We start from the raw sequence: 13,115 nt of genomic DNA on the forward strand, positions 1-13,115 counted from the left end.
TCTTTTTCTTCAACTTTTAAGTTCCAGGGTACATGTGCGGGATGTGTAGGTTTGTTACATAGGTAAATGTGTGCCATGGTGGTTTGCTGCATATATCATCCCATCACCTAGGTATTAAGCCCAAAATTCATTGGCTATTCTTCCTGATGCTCTCCCTCCCCAAATCCCCGCAACAGGCCCCAGTGTGTGTTGTTCCCCATAATGTGCCCATGTGTTCTCATCATTCAGCTCCCACTTATAAGTGAGAACATGTGGTGTTTGGTTTTCTGTTCCTGCATTAGTTTGCTGAGGATAACGGCTTCCAACTCCATCCATGTCCCTGCAAAGGACATGATCTCATTCCTTTTTAAGGTTGCATAGTATTCCATGGTGTATATGTGCCACATTTTCTTTAACCAATTTATCATTCATAGGCATTTGGGTTGATTCCATGTCTTTGCTATTGTGAACAGTGCTGCAATGAACATATGAGTGCATGTGTCTTTATAATAGAGTAATTTATATTCCTTCAGGCATATACCCACTAATGGGATTGCTGGGTCAAATGGTATTTCTGCCTCTAGATCTTTGAGGAATCACCACACTGTCTTCCACAATGGTTGAACTAATTTACACTCCCACCAAAAGTGTTAAAGTGTTCCTATTTCTCCACAGCCACACCAGCATCTGTTGTTTCCTGACTTTTTAATGATTGCCATTCTAACTGGCATGAAATGGTATCTCATTGTGGTTTTGATTTACATTTCTCTAATGATTAGTGATGCTGAGCTTTTTTTCATATAAAATAAATGAATTTCTAAAAACACACCCCCTTTCCCGGAGCAGAAGTCATTTCCTGAAGAGGGAGTGCTGTCTCAGGGAGGTGGATTCCTTGCTCTAATGAGTGAGGCCTCATTAAACAGAGAGAGAAGATCAATGATTTCCCCAAGATCTTTTACCTCTTTTTGTGTCCCTCTTGCCTTCTAATGGTGTCAGAATTCCCTCAATTGTCTAAATTCAAAACCTTACCATCATCTCTGTCTCCTTCCACTCAGCTCACTCACTTCCAAGTAGACTCCAAAATGTCTTAGCTGTAAGAGACCATCTCCCAAGGGCTGTATGGAGGAAAATAGCTGCTAATGCAAGTGGCCAAGTGCCTCCCTATAGCCTCAATTTCTCCCCCAGGAATCCATATTTCTCCAAGATTCAGAAACAAAAGGGTAATGCCTCCAGAGCAGGGGCTTCCAGCACTGCAGAGTGGGGGCCATTCTCATGGATTGGTGCCCATACCATGCCCAAATTGTTGAAATTTTAACCCTCACTCCTGAATCTGCTGAGTCACATGTTGTATTAGTCCATTCCCATACTGCTAAGAAAGACATACCTGAGACTGGGTAATTTATAAAGGAAAGAGGTTTAATTGACTCACAGTTCAGCACAGCTGGGGAGGCCTCAGGGAACTTACATCATAGTGGAGGGAGAAGCAAACATGTCCTTTTTCACATGGTGACAGCAAAGAGAAGTGCAGAACAAAGCAGGGAAAAGCTCCTATAAAACCACCAGATCTCGCAAGAACTCACTATCATGAAAACAGTATGGAGGTAGCCAACCCCATGATTCAAATACCTCCCACCAGGTCCCTCCCACAACACTTGGGGATTATGGGAACTACAATTCAAGATGAGATTTGGGTGAGGACACAGCCAAACCATATTATTCCACCCCTGGACCCTCCCAAATCTCATGTCCTCACATTTGAAAACACAATAATGCCTTCTCAACAGTCTCCCAAAGTCTTAACTCATTCTAACATTAACCCAAAAGTTCAATTTCAAAGTTTCCTCTGAGACAAGGCAAGTCCCTTCTGCCTATGAGCCTGTAAAATCAAAAGCAAATTAGTTACTTGTTTTTCTTTTGAGATGGAGTCTCACTCTGTCATCAAGCTGGCATAAAGTGGTGTGATCTCAGCTCACTGCAACCTCCACTTCTGGGGTTCAAGCAATTCTCCTACTTCAGCCTCCCAAGTAGCTGGGACTACAGGCATGTGCCACCATAGCCAGCTAATTTTTGTACTTTTAGTAGAGATGGGATTTCACCATGTTGGCCAGGATGGTCTTGATCTCTTGACCTCGTGATCTGCCCACCTCAGCCTCCCAAAGTGCTGGAATGATAGGCGAGAGCCACTACTCCTGGCAAAGTTAGTTATTTCTTAGCTATACTTGGGTACAGGCATTGAGTAAATACACCTGTTCCAAATGGGAGAAATTTGCCAAAACAAAGGGGCTCCAGGCTCTAGGCGAGTCTGAAATCTTATAGGGTAGTTATTAAATCTTAAAGTTCCAAAATGATCTCCTTTGACTTCATGTCTTACATCCAGGTAACATTGATGAAAGGGGTAGGCTTTCACAGGCTGGCATTGGTGTTGAGGGGCTCTGGCTTTTCCAGGTGCATGGTGCAAGCTGTTGGTGGATCTACCATTCTGGGGTCTGAAGGACTATGGCCCTTTTCTCATAGCTCCACTAGGCAGTGTCCCAGTGGGGACTCTGTGTGGGGAATCTAACCCCACATTTCCCTTCTGCACTGCCCTAGTGATACAGGAGATGGTCAGGGAAGTACTGGGTAGAGAAAGCCCTGGCACGGTCCCTGGTGAGGGCTCCACCCTTGGGCCTGTGCCCACAGACCTAAGTGAGGATGGGCATTCCTGTTTTTACACTCAAATATTACATTTTCTAAGATCACTCTGGCCCACCATGCCCCCCTCCTGCGCCCATATAAGCCCAAGAGACCATAGTAGACATAAAGTAGCTGGACGTCAACAGGAACACATTAGCAGGAGAACACACCAACACACACCAGCAGATGCTGGTAGGCCATCAATGGTGGTACAGTGTGGACACCAAGGGGAATTCGGCCAGGACAGTCAGAGGAGGATCTGACCATTGCATGGCCTGACTCCAGGGGAAGACCACCTTCCCACTCCATCCCCCTTCTGGCTCCCTATCCATCTGCTGAGAGCTACTTCCACCACTCAATAAAATCTTGCCCACATTCTTCAAGCCCACATGTGATCTGATTTTTCTGGTACAGTAGGGCAAGAACCCAGGATACAGAAAGCCCTCTGTCCTTGTGATAAGGCAGAGGGTCTAATTGAGTTGATTAACACACAACTGAAATAACACACTGTAACACACACCTCGACTGGGGTTTAGGAACTGTAAACAACCCTAGATGTTGCTATGGGGTTGGAGCCCAAAAAGGCTCCCCATGACCTGCCCATCTGCATGCTCCCTCTAGGAATTTGAGTAGCGGGGCACCAGAGAAGTGAGCCAGATTCCTCTTGTGCACCCTCTGAGGGGGATAAGGGAATACTCCTCCCTTTTCAATAGCAGATGTTTTCCATGACGCCCCTGCCCCTGCAGCAAACTTCTGCCTAGACATCCAGTGGTTTCCATACATCCTCTGAAATCTAGGCAGAGGTTCTCAAACTTCAATTCTTGATTTCTGTGCACCCACAGGCTCAACATCATGTAGAAGCTGCCAAGGCTTGGGGCTTGCACCCTCTGAAGTCAGGGCCTGCACTGTACCTTGGCCCCTTTTAGCCATGGCTGGAGGGGCTGGGACACAAGGCACCAAGTCCCCAGGCTGCATACAGCAGGGGGGCCCTGGACCTGTCCCAGGAAACCATTTTTTCCTCATAGGCCTCTAGGCCTGTGATGGGAGGGGCTGCTGCAAAGGTCTCCGACATGCCCTGGAGACATTTTCTCTATTGCCTTAATGATTATCATTTGGCTTTTTGTTGATTATGCAAATTTCTGCAGCAGGCTTCAATTTCTTCCCAGAAAATGGGGTTTTGTTTTCTATTGTATGGTCAAGCTGCAAAGTTTCCAAACTTTTATGCTCTGCTTCCTCTTGAATACTTTGCTGTTTAGAAATTATTTCTGCCAGATACCCCAAGTCATCTCTTTCAAGTTTAAAGTTCCACAGATCTCTAGGGCAGGGGCAAAATGCCACCAGTCTCTTTGCATAGCAAAAGTCACTTTTACTCCAGTTCCCAACAAGTTCCTTATCTCCATCTGAGACCACCTCAGCCTGGGCTTCATTGTCCATATCACTGTCAGCATTTTGATCAAAGCCATTCAGGAAGTCCCTAGGAAGTTCCAAACTTTCCCACATCTTCCTGCCTTCTGAGCCCTCCAAACTGTTCCAACCTCTGCCAATTCACTTCCACATTTTCAAGTGTCCTTATAGCAGCACTGCACTCTCTTTGGGTGCAAATTTACTGTATTAGTCTGTTCTCATGCTGCTAATAAAGACATGCCCAAGACTGGGTAATTTATAAGGGAAAGAGGTTTAATTGACTCACAATTCCTCAGGGCTGGGGAGGCCTCAGGAAACTCACAATTATGGTGAAAGGGGAAGCAAACATGTCTTCCACATGATGAAAGGAAGGAGAAGTCCTGAGCAAAAGGGGGAAAAGCCCCTTAAAAACCATCAGATCTCATGAGAACTCACTCACTATCATGAGAGCAGCATGTGGGTAACTGCCCCATGATTCAATTACCTTCAACTGGTCCCTCCCATGACACATGGGGATTATGGGAACTACAATTCAAGATGAGATTTGGGCAGGGACATGGCCAAATCATATCACATGTCACTGCCCTAAACAAGATATGCTTCTTGTTTTGCTTAAACTCTTGCTAATAACCTCTAACGGGCTCTTATTTTTATTATTCCCATTTTTTTATAGATTATATTTCCTTATACATGCCTCTAATCATGCTGCTCTCATGCTTACGTTTCCCAGAACAAAATCTAATTCCTTTGACCTTGATTTGACTCCCTACTTCCCAGGCTTATCTCCCACTGCACTATCCCTTCCCTCTGCACCCAGAGACTCCCTCCATTCACACCTTGCTCCTAATCGTTCCCTGATACTTCCTTGGCCTAGTGTTTCTCAACCTTGGCTGCCCTTAGAATAAGCTGTGGAGTTTTAAAAAATCCCGATGCCTGCCAGGTACAATGGCTCACACCTATAATCCCAGCACTTTGGGAGACCAAGGCAGGAAGATCACTTGACCCTAGGAGTTTGAGACCAGCCTGAACAACATGGTGAAACCTTCGTCCCTACCAAAAAAAATACAAAAATTAGGCATGGTGGTGTGCACCTGTAGTCCCAGTTACTCTGGGGACTGAGGTGGGAGGATTGCTTGAACCTGGGAGGCAGAAGCTGCAGTGAGCCAAGATTGGGCCACTGCATTCCAGAGCAAGACTCTATCTAAAAGAAAAGAAAAAATCCTGATGCCCAGGCCCTACTCCTGAACAGCTGAGTCAGAATCTCAAGGAGGGGAACCCAAACAACTCTATTTCAAAGCTCTCCAAGCAATTTCAATAAGCAGACAAGGTTGAGGACCACCTCACCTAAAATGTCCTCTTGTCTCTCAGCTGGCCTGAATCCAACCCATTCCCTAAAACCCAGCTGCAGTATTCTCTCTCCATGAAGCCCTTCCATGCTCCTGTACTCACATGGGTGAATACTCCTGTACTTTCTACATGGGTCCTATTCCTTTTCTTTTATTGTATCCTGCTTTGAATTATATTTATTTATGTAACTGCTGGTCTCTCCTACTAAATCAGGAATTGGCCAAGATTTTCTGTAAAGGGCTAGAGAGTAAATATTTTAGGCATTGCATGACATACAGTCTCTGTCATGATTACTAGATTCTGCCTTTGTAGTGTGGAAACAGTCATAGATAACACGTAAATGAGTGAGTGTGGCTGTGTTACAATAAATCTCCATTTACAAAAACAAGTGGTGAGCTAGATTTGGCCTGAAAGTTGCCATTTGCTAACTCCTGCATGAGATTAATAAAGCTTCTTGGGGGTAGGGACCTTTTCTTCTCTATAAAGCTTTCCTTCCTTCCTTCCTTCCTCCCTCCTTCCATCCCTTCCTTCCTTTCCTTCTTTTTTCTTTCTCGTTATTTCTTTCCTTTCTTTGTCTTTTTTTCTCTCTCTCTTTTCTTTTCCATCCCTCTTTCTTTATCCCTCCCTTCCTTCCTTCCCTTCCCCCTATTCCTCCTTCTCTTCCTTCCTTTCCTCCTTTTTTCTTTCTCGTTATTTCTTTCCTTTCTTTGTCTTTTTTTCTCTCTCTCTTCTTTCTTTTTTCTTTTCTTTCCTCTTCCTCCAACCCACTGTCTCCTTTCTCTTTTCTTTCTCTTTCTTTCTTCTTTCTTTCTTTCTCTCCCTCCCTCTCCCTCTCTTCTTACTTTCTTTTTCTTTTCTTCTCTCTCTGTCTTGCCATCCCTCATGTCTATTGCAGTGTTTGAACCAGAGAAAACAATAAAATTCCGTTTGTAGAGCTCTATGTGATCAGTTTCTCACAACCAGAGCCCTAGAGCATGAATAGCCAAAGTGAAGCGGGAAGTATCAGGGTTAATTCTGCCTTTTAGGCAACTACTAGTATTTATCTTACTTGTCATGCCCAATAGGACCATCAAATAAACAACTGCCATTTGTGGTGCACCGATTAGCAACAGCAACCAATGTTGACTTAATTCCCCATTATTAAAAATGGTGCCCACTCCAAACAAGAAGTAAAGGAATCATGACTCTCTGGCCTGTAGTCAAAGGCAGGGTAACATTCTGAGAGCTCATTAATGTACATCACTGTGAGTACTCAAACTTGTCATAGGGGGTCATATTAATCAGGAAACATGTTGGGAAATACCATGGAAAGAAAAAAATAAACTGTCTTGCTAACCATCTCCAAATATTGCTTATTTAAAATAAAACTATTCTTATACCATCACACTCATCTCAGCCTGAGATGGACCTTAATTCACTTTTCTTCTTCCTACTCCAAAATGTATATCAAGTAATAATAAGAAAAATGCTGTGTACAAACTACTGGTTTGGAATACATAGCCAGAGCAATAATAATAATACAAAAATAAATGAGAGTTATGAATAAGGAAAAGAAAGAGACAATATTCAGTGACCACATGATCATCCGTATATGTGATGTCAGAACACCTGAAAAGATTGGGGACTCACAAAATCATGTGGCCCTGCTCCTTCTTTGGAGAAAGTCAATCTATTAGAACCTAAGTCACAGCAGAGGCTAAGTCTGGCTTGTGAAGAAATGGAATAGACCAGCTGGCTTTATCTTTGACCACCAACCACTTGTCCTGGTCCCCTGCCTTGAGCTACAGCTTCCTGATTTCTCATCATTACAGGGCAAGGAGCCATTCTCTGCAAAGTTTGCAAAAGAAAAACTGTTTGAGATTGCAGGGATTTGGCATTTCCCAGGAAGCCTTAAATTAACAAGACAGGAACCAAGATGTGAAACCCCATGTACAGGAATGAGGATACCACCATCCCAGAATATTGAAGGTCCAACAGAGACCAGCCTGTGGCTGCTCTTAGACTTAGAGGGCCAAAGGCAGGGCTGAGGCTGAGTATCTCCACAATTATCCTTCAGGGTTCTCAGCAGCATGAGAGTCTTAAGGAAGACAAACTCAGGTCAGTAGAGGAAGGACTGTGAGCTTCCCAGAGATACCAAGATGATGAACCTGAATAAAGAATAAAGGAAGGAACAAGCCAGAGCAGTGGGGTCCCATAGGGTCCTGCCCTGGCTGACAGGTCTTGTCATTCTGGAATAGTCCTGGTTGGATTTGGCTCATCCTGATTAAAAACTCTGTAGCCCCAGGAAGGTGAGGGTCTTGATCAGAAGGGAGCAGCCTCAGGTCCCAGGATGATTGAGTTCCAGGAGTAGTCAGGTGTCAAGGTGAGGAATTTCAGGGAGGAATTAGAAAACCACACACCCACACTAGACTAGAGAAAGATACAAAAGCTTTTACCTCTGCCAACCCACATCTCCCCTTCCCCACACTGCCACTACCACACTATCCCATCCCCACTCCTGCCACCGCATCCTCACCCCTCCTGTGACTTGGGAAGCCCAGGAAGAGCTGTCAGGTTGAGGTGACTGTCATTTTGGCCTGGAGGGTCTCATGGAAAGGAGAGTCTTGGTCTAGTGGCGGCAGCCCCAGCTGTGCATAGCAGAGCCCCAGAAACTGACTTGAATCAAAGTGAGGACCCTGAGTGACATAAGGGAATGGCTATGAGCAAAAAATAAAAACAAAAATAAAAAAAATGATTAATCCTATCAGGAATAGCAAACACCTCAGCTGAGAATTGCCTTATTCCTGCTTAGATGCTCTAAGGAGGGTAGTGACTCTCTCTAAAGGCAGAAGCACAGTTCAGCTGAGGGAGGAGAACTGAACACTAACAGGAGTCCCGGAGAGGATACTGAGTACAGCGGAAAGGACTACTATGCAGAAAGGACTTCTATGCAGAAAGGGTCCCCGAGCAGACCCCACAGGGCTTCGGCCGGATGTGACTCACTCAGACTTCCGCCTGCCGGGGAAGCTGACAGAAGGTGAGGTTCTTCGTCTGAGGGACGCCAACTCAGGCTACTGGAACCCCAGGACTGGTTGGGTATTAAGGTGAGGACCCTGATCTCAGACTGAAGGGTCCACCCGCATGCAGCCAAGGCGACCCCACTGCGTCTTCCAACTCCCACTTCTCGGCACCTACCTCCCTCAGCCATGGGAAGTTCCAGTCAAGCTGTGGCGCTGACTTCTGAGAGGGCATGGGGGGAGGGAGGGCTTGGTGTGAGGGTGAGGCCCCGATTCTGCAGAGGGACGGACACTTAGGCCCTAATCATAAGGAGGTCCCTGATGCTGATAAGGGGACCTCTCCCGAACATGGGAGGCACATAAGGTGGCGTGGTGGCTGACACCTGTGATCACAGTGCTTTGGGAGGCTGAGGCGGGAAGACTGCTTGAGCCTAGCAGTTTCAGACCAGCCTGAGCCACAAAGCGAGACTCGCTCTCTCCAAGAAAGAAAAGAGCAAAAACTAGCAGGGCATGGTGGCCAGCGCCTGGTGGTCTGAGCAACTTGGGAGGCTGAGGCGGTAGGATCACCTGAGCCCAGCAGGTCGAAGCTGCAGTGAGCGATGGTCACGCCATAAGCGTGGCAACGGAGTGAGACCCTGGGTCTGTCACAAAGAAAAAAAAAGTAAGGGAGCCAGAGAGCCAGGTTTCTGCTGCCCTGTAGTCAGCTCTAGGGGACCCCGTGCAGGCATAGCCAGACGGGGCATGCCCTGACTTTTCCCTTTAACAACTTTAATACGTGAGAGCTTGGGCCTGGGCCTGGCTGAGTGAGGTCTGTAGAGTGACGTGAGTCGCGTGTCCCAAAGAGTTGGAGGTCCCACCCTGAGCCAAGTTCAGAACTCTGAGGTAGAACAGTGGGGTCCCCTACAGTCCCACCCCTGCCCTGAAGGCCCTAAACAGCCTTGAGAAGATGCGGCTTACCTTGAAAGTTCAAATCTGAGGTCTCATGGAAGCAAGGACCTTGCTGTAAAGGATGTGGCCTGTCGTGAGGTGAGGATGGAGTCCCAGGACTGGTCAAGAAGCAAGGCACATGGTAGCTCGCCTGTAGTCCCAGCTACTTGGGAGGCTGAGGCAGGGGAACCACTTAAACCTGACAGGTGGAGATTGCAGTGAGCAGAGATTGCACCACTGCACTCCAGCCTAGTGACAGAGCAAGACTCAGTCTCAAATAAATACTTTTTTTTTTTTTTTTTTTGAGACAGAGTTTCGCTCTTGTTACCCAGGCTGGAGTGCAATGGCGCAATCTTGGCTCACTGCAACCTCCGCCTCCTGGGTTCAGGCAATTCTGCTTCAGCCTCCTGAGTAGCTGGGATTATAGGCACGCTCCACCATGCCCAGCTAATTTTTGTATTTTTAGTAGAGACGGGGTTTCACCATGTTGACCAGGATGGTCTCGATCTCTTGACCTCGTGATCCACCTGCCTCAGCCTCCCAAAGAAATAAATAGATTTTTAAAAAGAAGTTCTGCATGAGGAGGGAGGAAAACAACCACGCAAAAACACAGGAGACCACATAAAGTCCCAGCTCTTCTGTGTGCCTTGGGAAACCATGCCCAGAGCCATTAGCATTTGGTGACCCCTTGTGTCCTGAAGTCGGGGGGGTGGCGACTCAGAAAAGTGGCTCTTTTGCACCAATGAGCGAGGCCCCATTCATGGTGGGGTGGGGAGGAGGAGTACCTGCTGGGAGTCAAGGGGAGAACACTGAATGAGAAGAGGGAGCCCCTCCCACGGAGAAGTAGTCCATATAGAGCACCACCCCCACCTTGACCCCTGGGAGACCCAGGCACATTGGCATGGTGAGTGGCATTTCTCCACAGGGCATCTTGGGAAGGTGAAGAGCCTGGGTAAAAGGGACAGCCTCAAGACAGCTGCTGGAGGTTGTTAAGCTCTTGCCAGGAGTCAAGGTGAGGACCCTGAGGACTGAGGGGACCACCCATGTGTAACTGTGGGGCCAACACAGAAAATCTCCACTGTTTCCAGTCTTGGGAAATGATGAGCATTTGTGGCCAGCTGAGGTGACTGTCACTACTTCCTAGAGGTATTACAGAATGGAGGAGCTGGTATGAGGGACTAAGTCTCAGCTTAAGACAGGGGTGTTTTCCAGGTAGTGACGGGAGTCAGGGTTAAGATTCTGAGTGAGGGCTGAGGAGAGCACTCACTGGGATCCAGGGGCACCACAAAGTCTGGCTTCCCTCTCAGGCCTGGGAAACCCCAGGAAAGGAAATCAGATAGAGGGCCCCCCACTTCTAGCCCCTGAGTTTGCAGGGTGAACACAGCCTGGGGCTGAGGCTGGAGGAATATGGTGGGCTGAGGGACATGTCCCATATCCTGCCTAAGTGAAGACTAACAGGGCCACCAAACCCAGAATATCAGAGGCTCTGAGAGTCCAGACTTGGCTACCAGTCCAGAAAGACAATGAACAGGAGTGGCTGGAGGGGACTCATGCTTTCTTTCCCCTTGGGGTGGCGGCAGGGTCTCCACAAGGTGAAGGCCTTGACCTGAAGGGAGGGGCCTCAGACAGTGAAGACCCTGAGGAGTGTGGAGCCACCTGCCCCAAATTAGCAAGAGCACCTCAGGATCCCTCTCTGTCAGCGGTTTGAGGCCCCAGATAGGGATGTCAAGTCCAGGTGGCCTCAGTTTCCCCTCAGAGGAAACAGAGAAATGAGGATTTTGGTCCCAGGCAGGGCTGGCAGGCTCCAGGACAAGGAACACTGTGACTTCCTCCCCAGGGTCCCCAGGGGATAGGCTGACCTGGAGAGCAGGAGCCAGCTGGGGGTGTGGAGCAGGGTCCTCAAGGACGCCTGCATAGGGGCCTCCCTATAGCCAAGGTGGTACCTCCTTGCTGAGGGGCTCACATCTTTTGGTCCTCCTGCTCCAGGTGCGTGCCTCCTGTGCCCTCTTGCCTCCTGCCCCTGAGCACAGTAATCATGCCTCGCGGTCAGGAGAGTAAGCGTCGTGCCCGTAAGAAACGCTGCCAGGCTCGAGGTGAAGACCGATGTCTCAGGGGTGCTCAAGCCACCGCAGCAGAGGAGGAAGGGCTGCCATCCTCCTTTCCTGCATGCCAGAGTGCTTCCCAGAGCTTCCCAGCTGAGGGCATTCCTCAGGAGTCCCAGAAAGCTAGATACCCCAGCTCTCCAGCTGCAGCTGTTTCGCTCACAAGTTCTGATGAAGGTGCCAAGGGCCAAAACGGGGAAAGTCCCAACTCTTCCCGAGGCCTGTCCTTCTCTGAGAGCTCAGGAGAAGACCTTCTGGATGTGAAGACGGGCCAACTGGTGCAGTTCCTGCTCAACAAGTATACGAGGAAAGAGCTCTTTACGAGGGAAGCCATGCTGAAGGTTATCGACAGAAAGTACAAGCGGCACTTCCCTGAGATCCTCCGGAGAAGTGCCGAGAATGTGGAGTTGGTCTTTGGCCTAGAATTGAAGGAAATGGACCCCAGACATCACTTATATATCCTTGTCAGCAAGCTGGGCTTTCCCAATCAAGAGAGTCTGAGCGATGGCGGGGACTTTCCCAAGAGCGGCCTCCTGATGGTTCTCCTGAGTGTGATCTTCATGCATGGCAACCGTGCCACTGAGGAAGAGATGTGGGAATGCCTGGGTGCATTAGGGATGCATAAAGGTACGGAGGACTTCATCTTTGGGGAGCCCCAGGAGCTTGTCACGAAAGATTTGGTGCGCGAGGGGTACCTCGAGAACCAGCAGGTGCCCGGCAGTGATCCTCCACGCTACGAGTTCCTGTGGGGTCCCAGGGCCTACGCTGAAATCAGCAAAATGAAAGTTCTGGAGTTTGTGGCCAAGCTCAATGATACCGTTGCCAGTACCTACCAGCCCCAGTATGAGGAGGCTCTGAGAGATGAGGAAGAGCGAGCCAGAGCCAGAGCGGCAACCAGAGCGGCAGCCAGGGCCAGATCTAGCAGGTCCTCCCAGCCCTAGGGAAGTCTCAGGCAGTCCTCACTAAGAGTCTGAAAAGGGCTGTCCACCATCTGAGTATTTGAGGGTGAGGTGGGGCTGGAGAGAGTCCAAGGCTTGTGTCTTTCTTGTGTTCTGGTTATTTGCAAGCTACTTGTAGATTCCTCTTTCTCTTCTGTGTCTACCGTATGTTCCTTTGAAAGAGATTGACTTTGATTCAGAATCTAAGTTCATGAATTAGGTGCCTCACACAATGGTTGCTGTTTATCACATTAAAGAGTGATGTTCTTACATTTTGTAAAACAAATTGGAAATTTTTACTTATTAGATTGTGATCTAATGCCAGAAGAAATAGCATTGGAATAAGGACTGGCTTTAAACTGAAAAAACTGAACACTGAATCAGTTGGGATCACAAGATGGTGGGGAAAAAAATGTCAATTGATTGGCAACCTTTGACATTTTAAAATCTTATTTCTTTAAGTCTTTTGTTGTGATCAAATGAAAAGCTATATACTTATAGTTACTATGTGTATTCAAGAATGTTGGCGAAATTAAATCCTCATAAAGGAGAACACTTGTTGACTGGCTCTTTTGTTCCTTATACTTACTGCTCTAAAGGCATACCTGAGATGGGGTAATTTCTAAAGAAAAGAAGTTGACTTGGCTCACAGTTCACCAGGCTGTACAAGCATGGCACCAGCAACTGCTTCTGGAGAGGCCTTGGGGAGCTTTTCCTCATGCCAGGAGGGGAAGAGGGTGCAGGCATGT

General features: G+C 47.7%; 1 protein-coding gene across 1 annotated transcript; it reads left to right on the forward strand.

The window, feature by feature from the left end:
* The first annotated feature begins 8,414 nt into the window (after positions 1 to 8,414).
* On the forward strand, positions 8,415 to 12,893 carry MAGEB17 (MAGE family member B17). The gene is made up of 3 exons (XM_035288693.3): positions 8,415 to 8,486; positions 10,252 to 10,338; positions 11,313 to 12,893. The coding sequence occupies exon 3, from the start codon at positions 11,362 to 11,364 to the stop codon at positions 12,367 to 12,369; it is 1,008 nt and encodes a 335-aa protein (XP_035144584.1). The 5' UTR covers positions 8,415 to 8,486; positions 10,252 to 10,338; positions 11,313 to 11,361; the 3' UTR covers positions 12,370 to 12,893.
* Positions 12,894 to 13,115: the final 222 nt, after the last annotated feature.

This window comes from Callithrix jacchus, chromosome X (assembly GCF_049354715.1).
Source record: "Callithrix jacchus isolate 240 chromosome X, calJac240_pri, whole genome shotgun sequence".
NCBI classification, from domain to species: domain Eukaryota; kingdom Metazoa; phylum Chordata; class Mammalia; order Primates; family Cebidae; genus Callithrix; species Callithrix jacchus.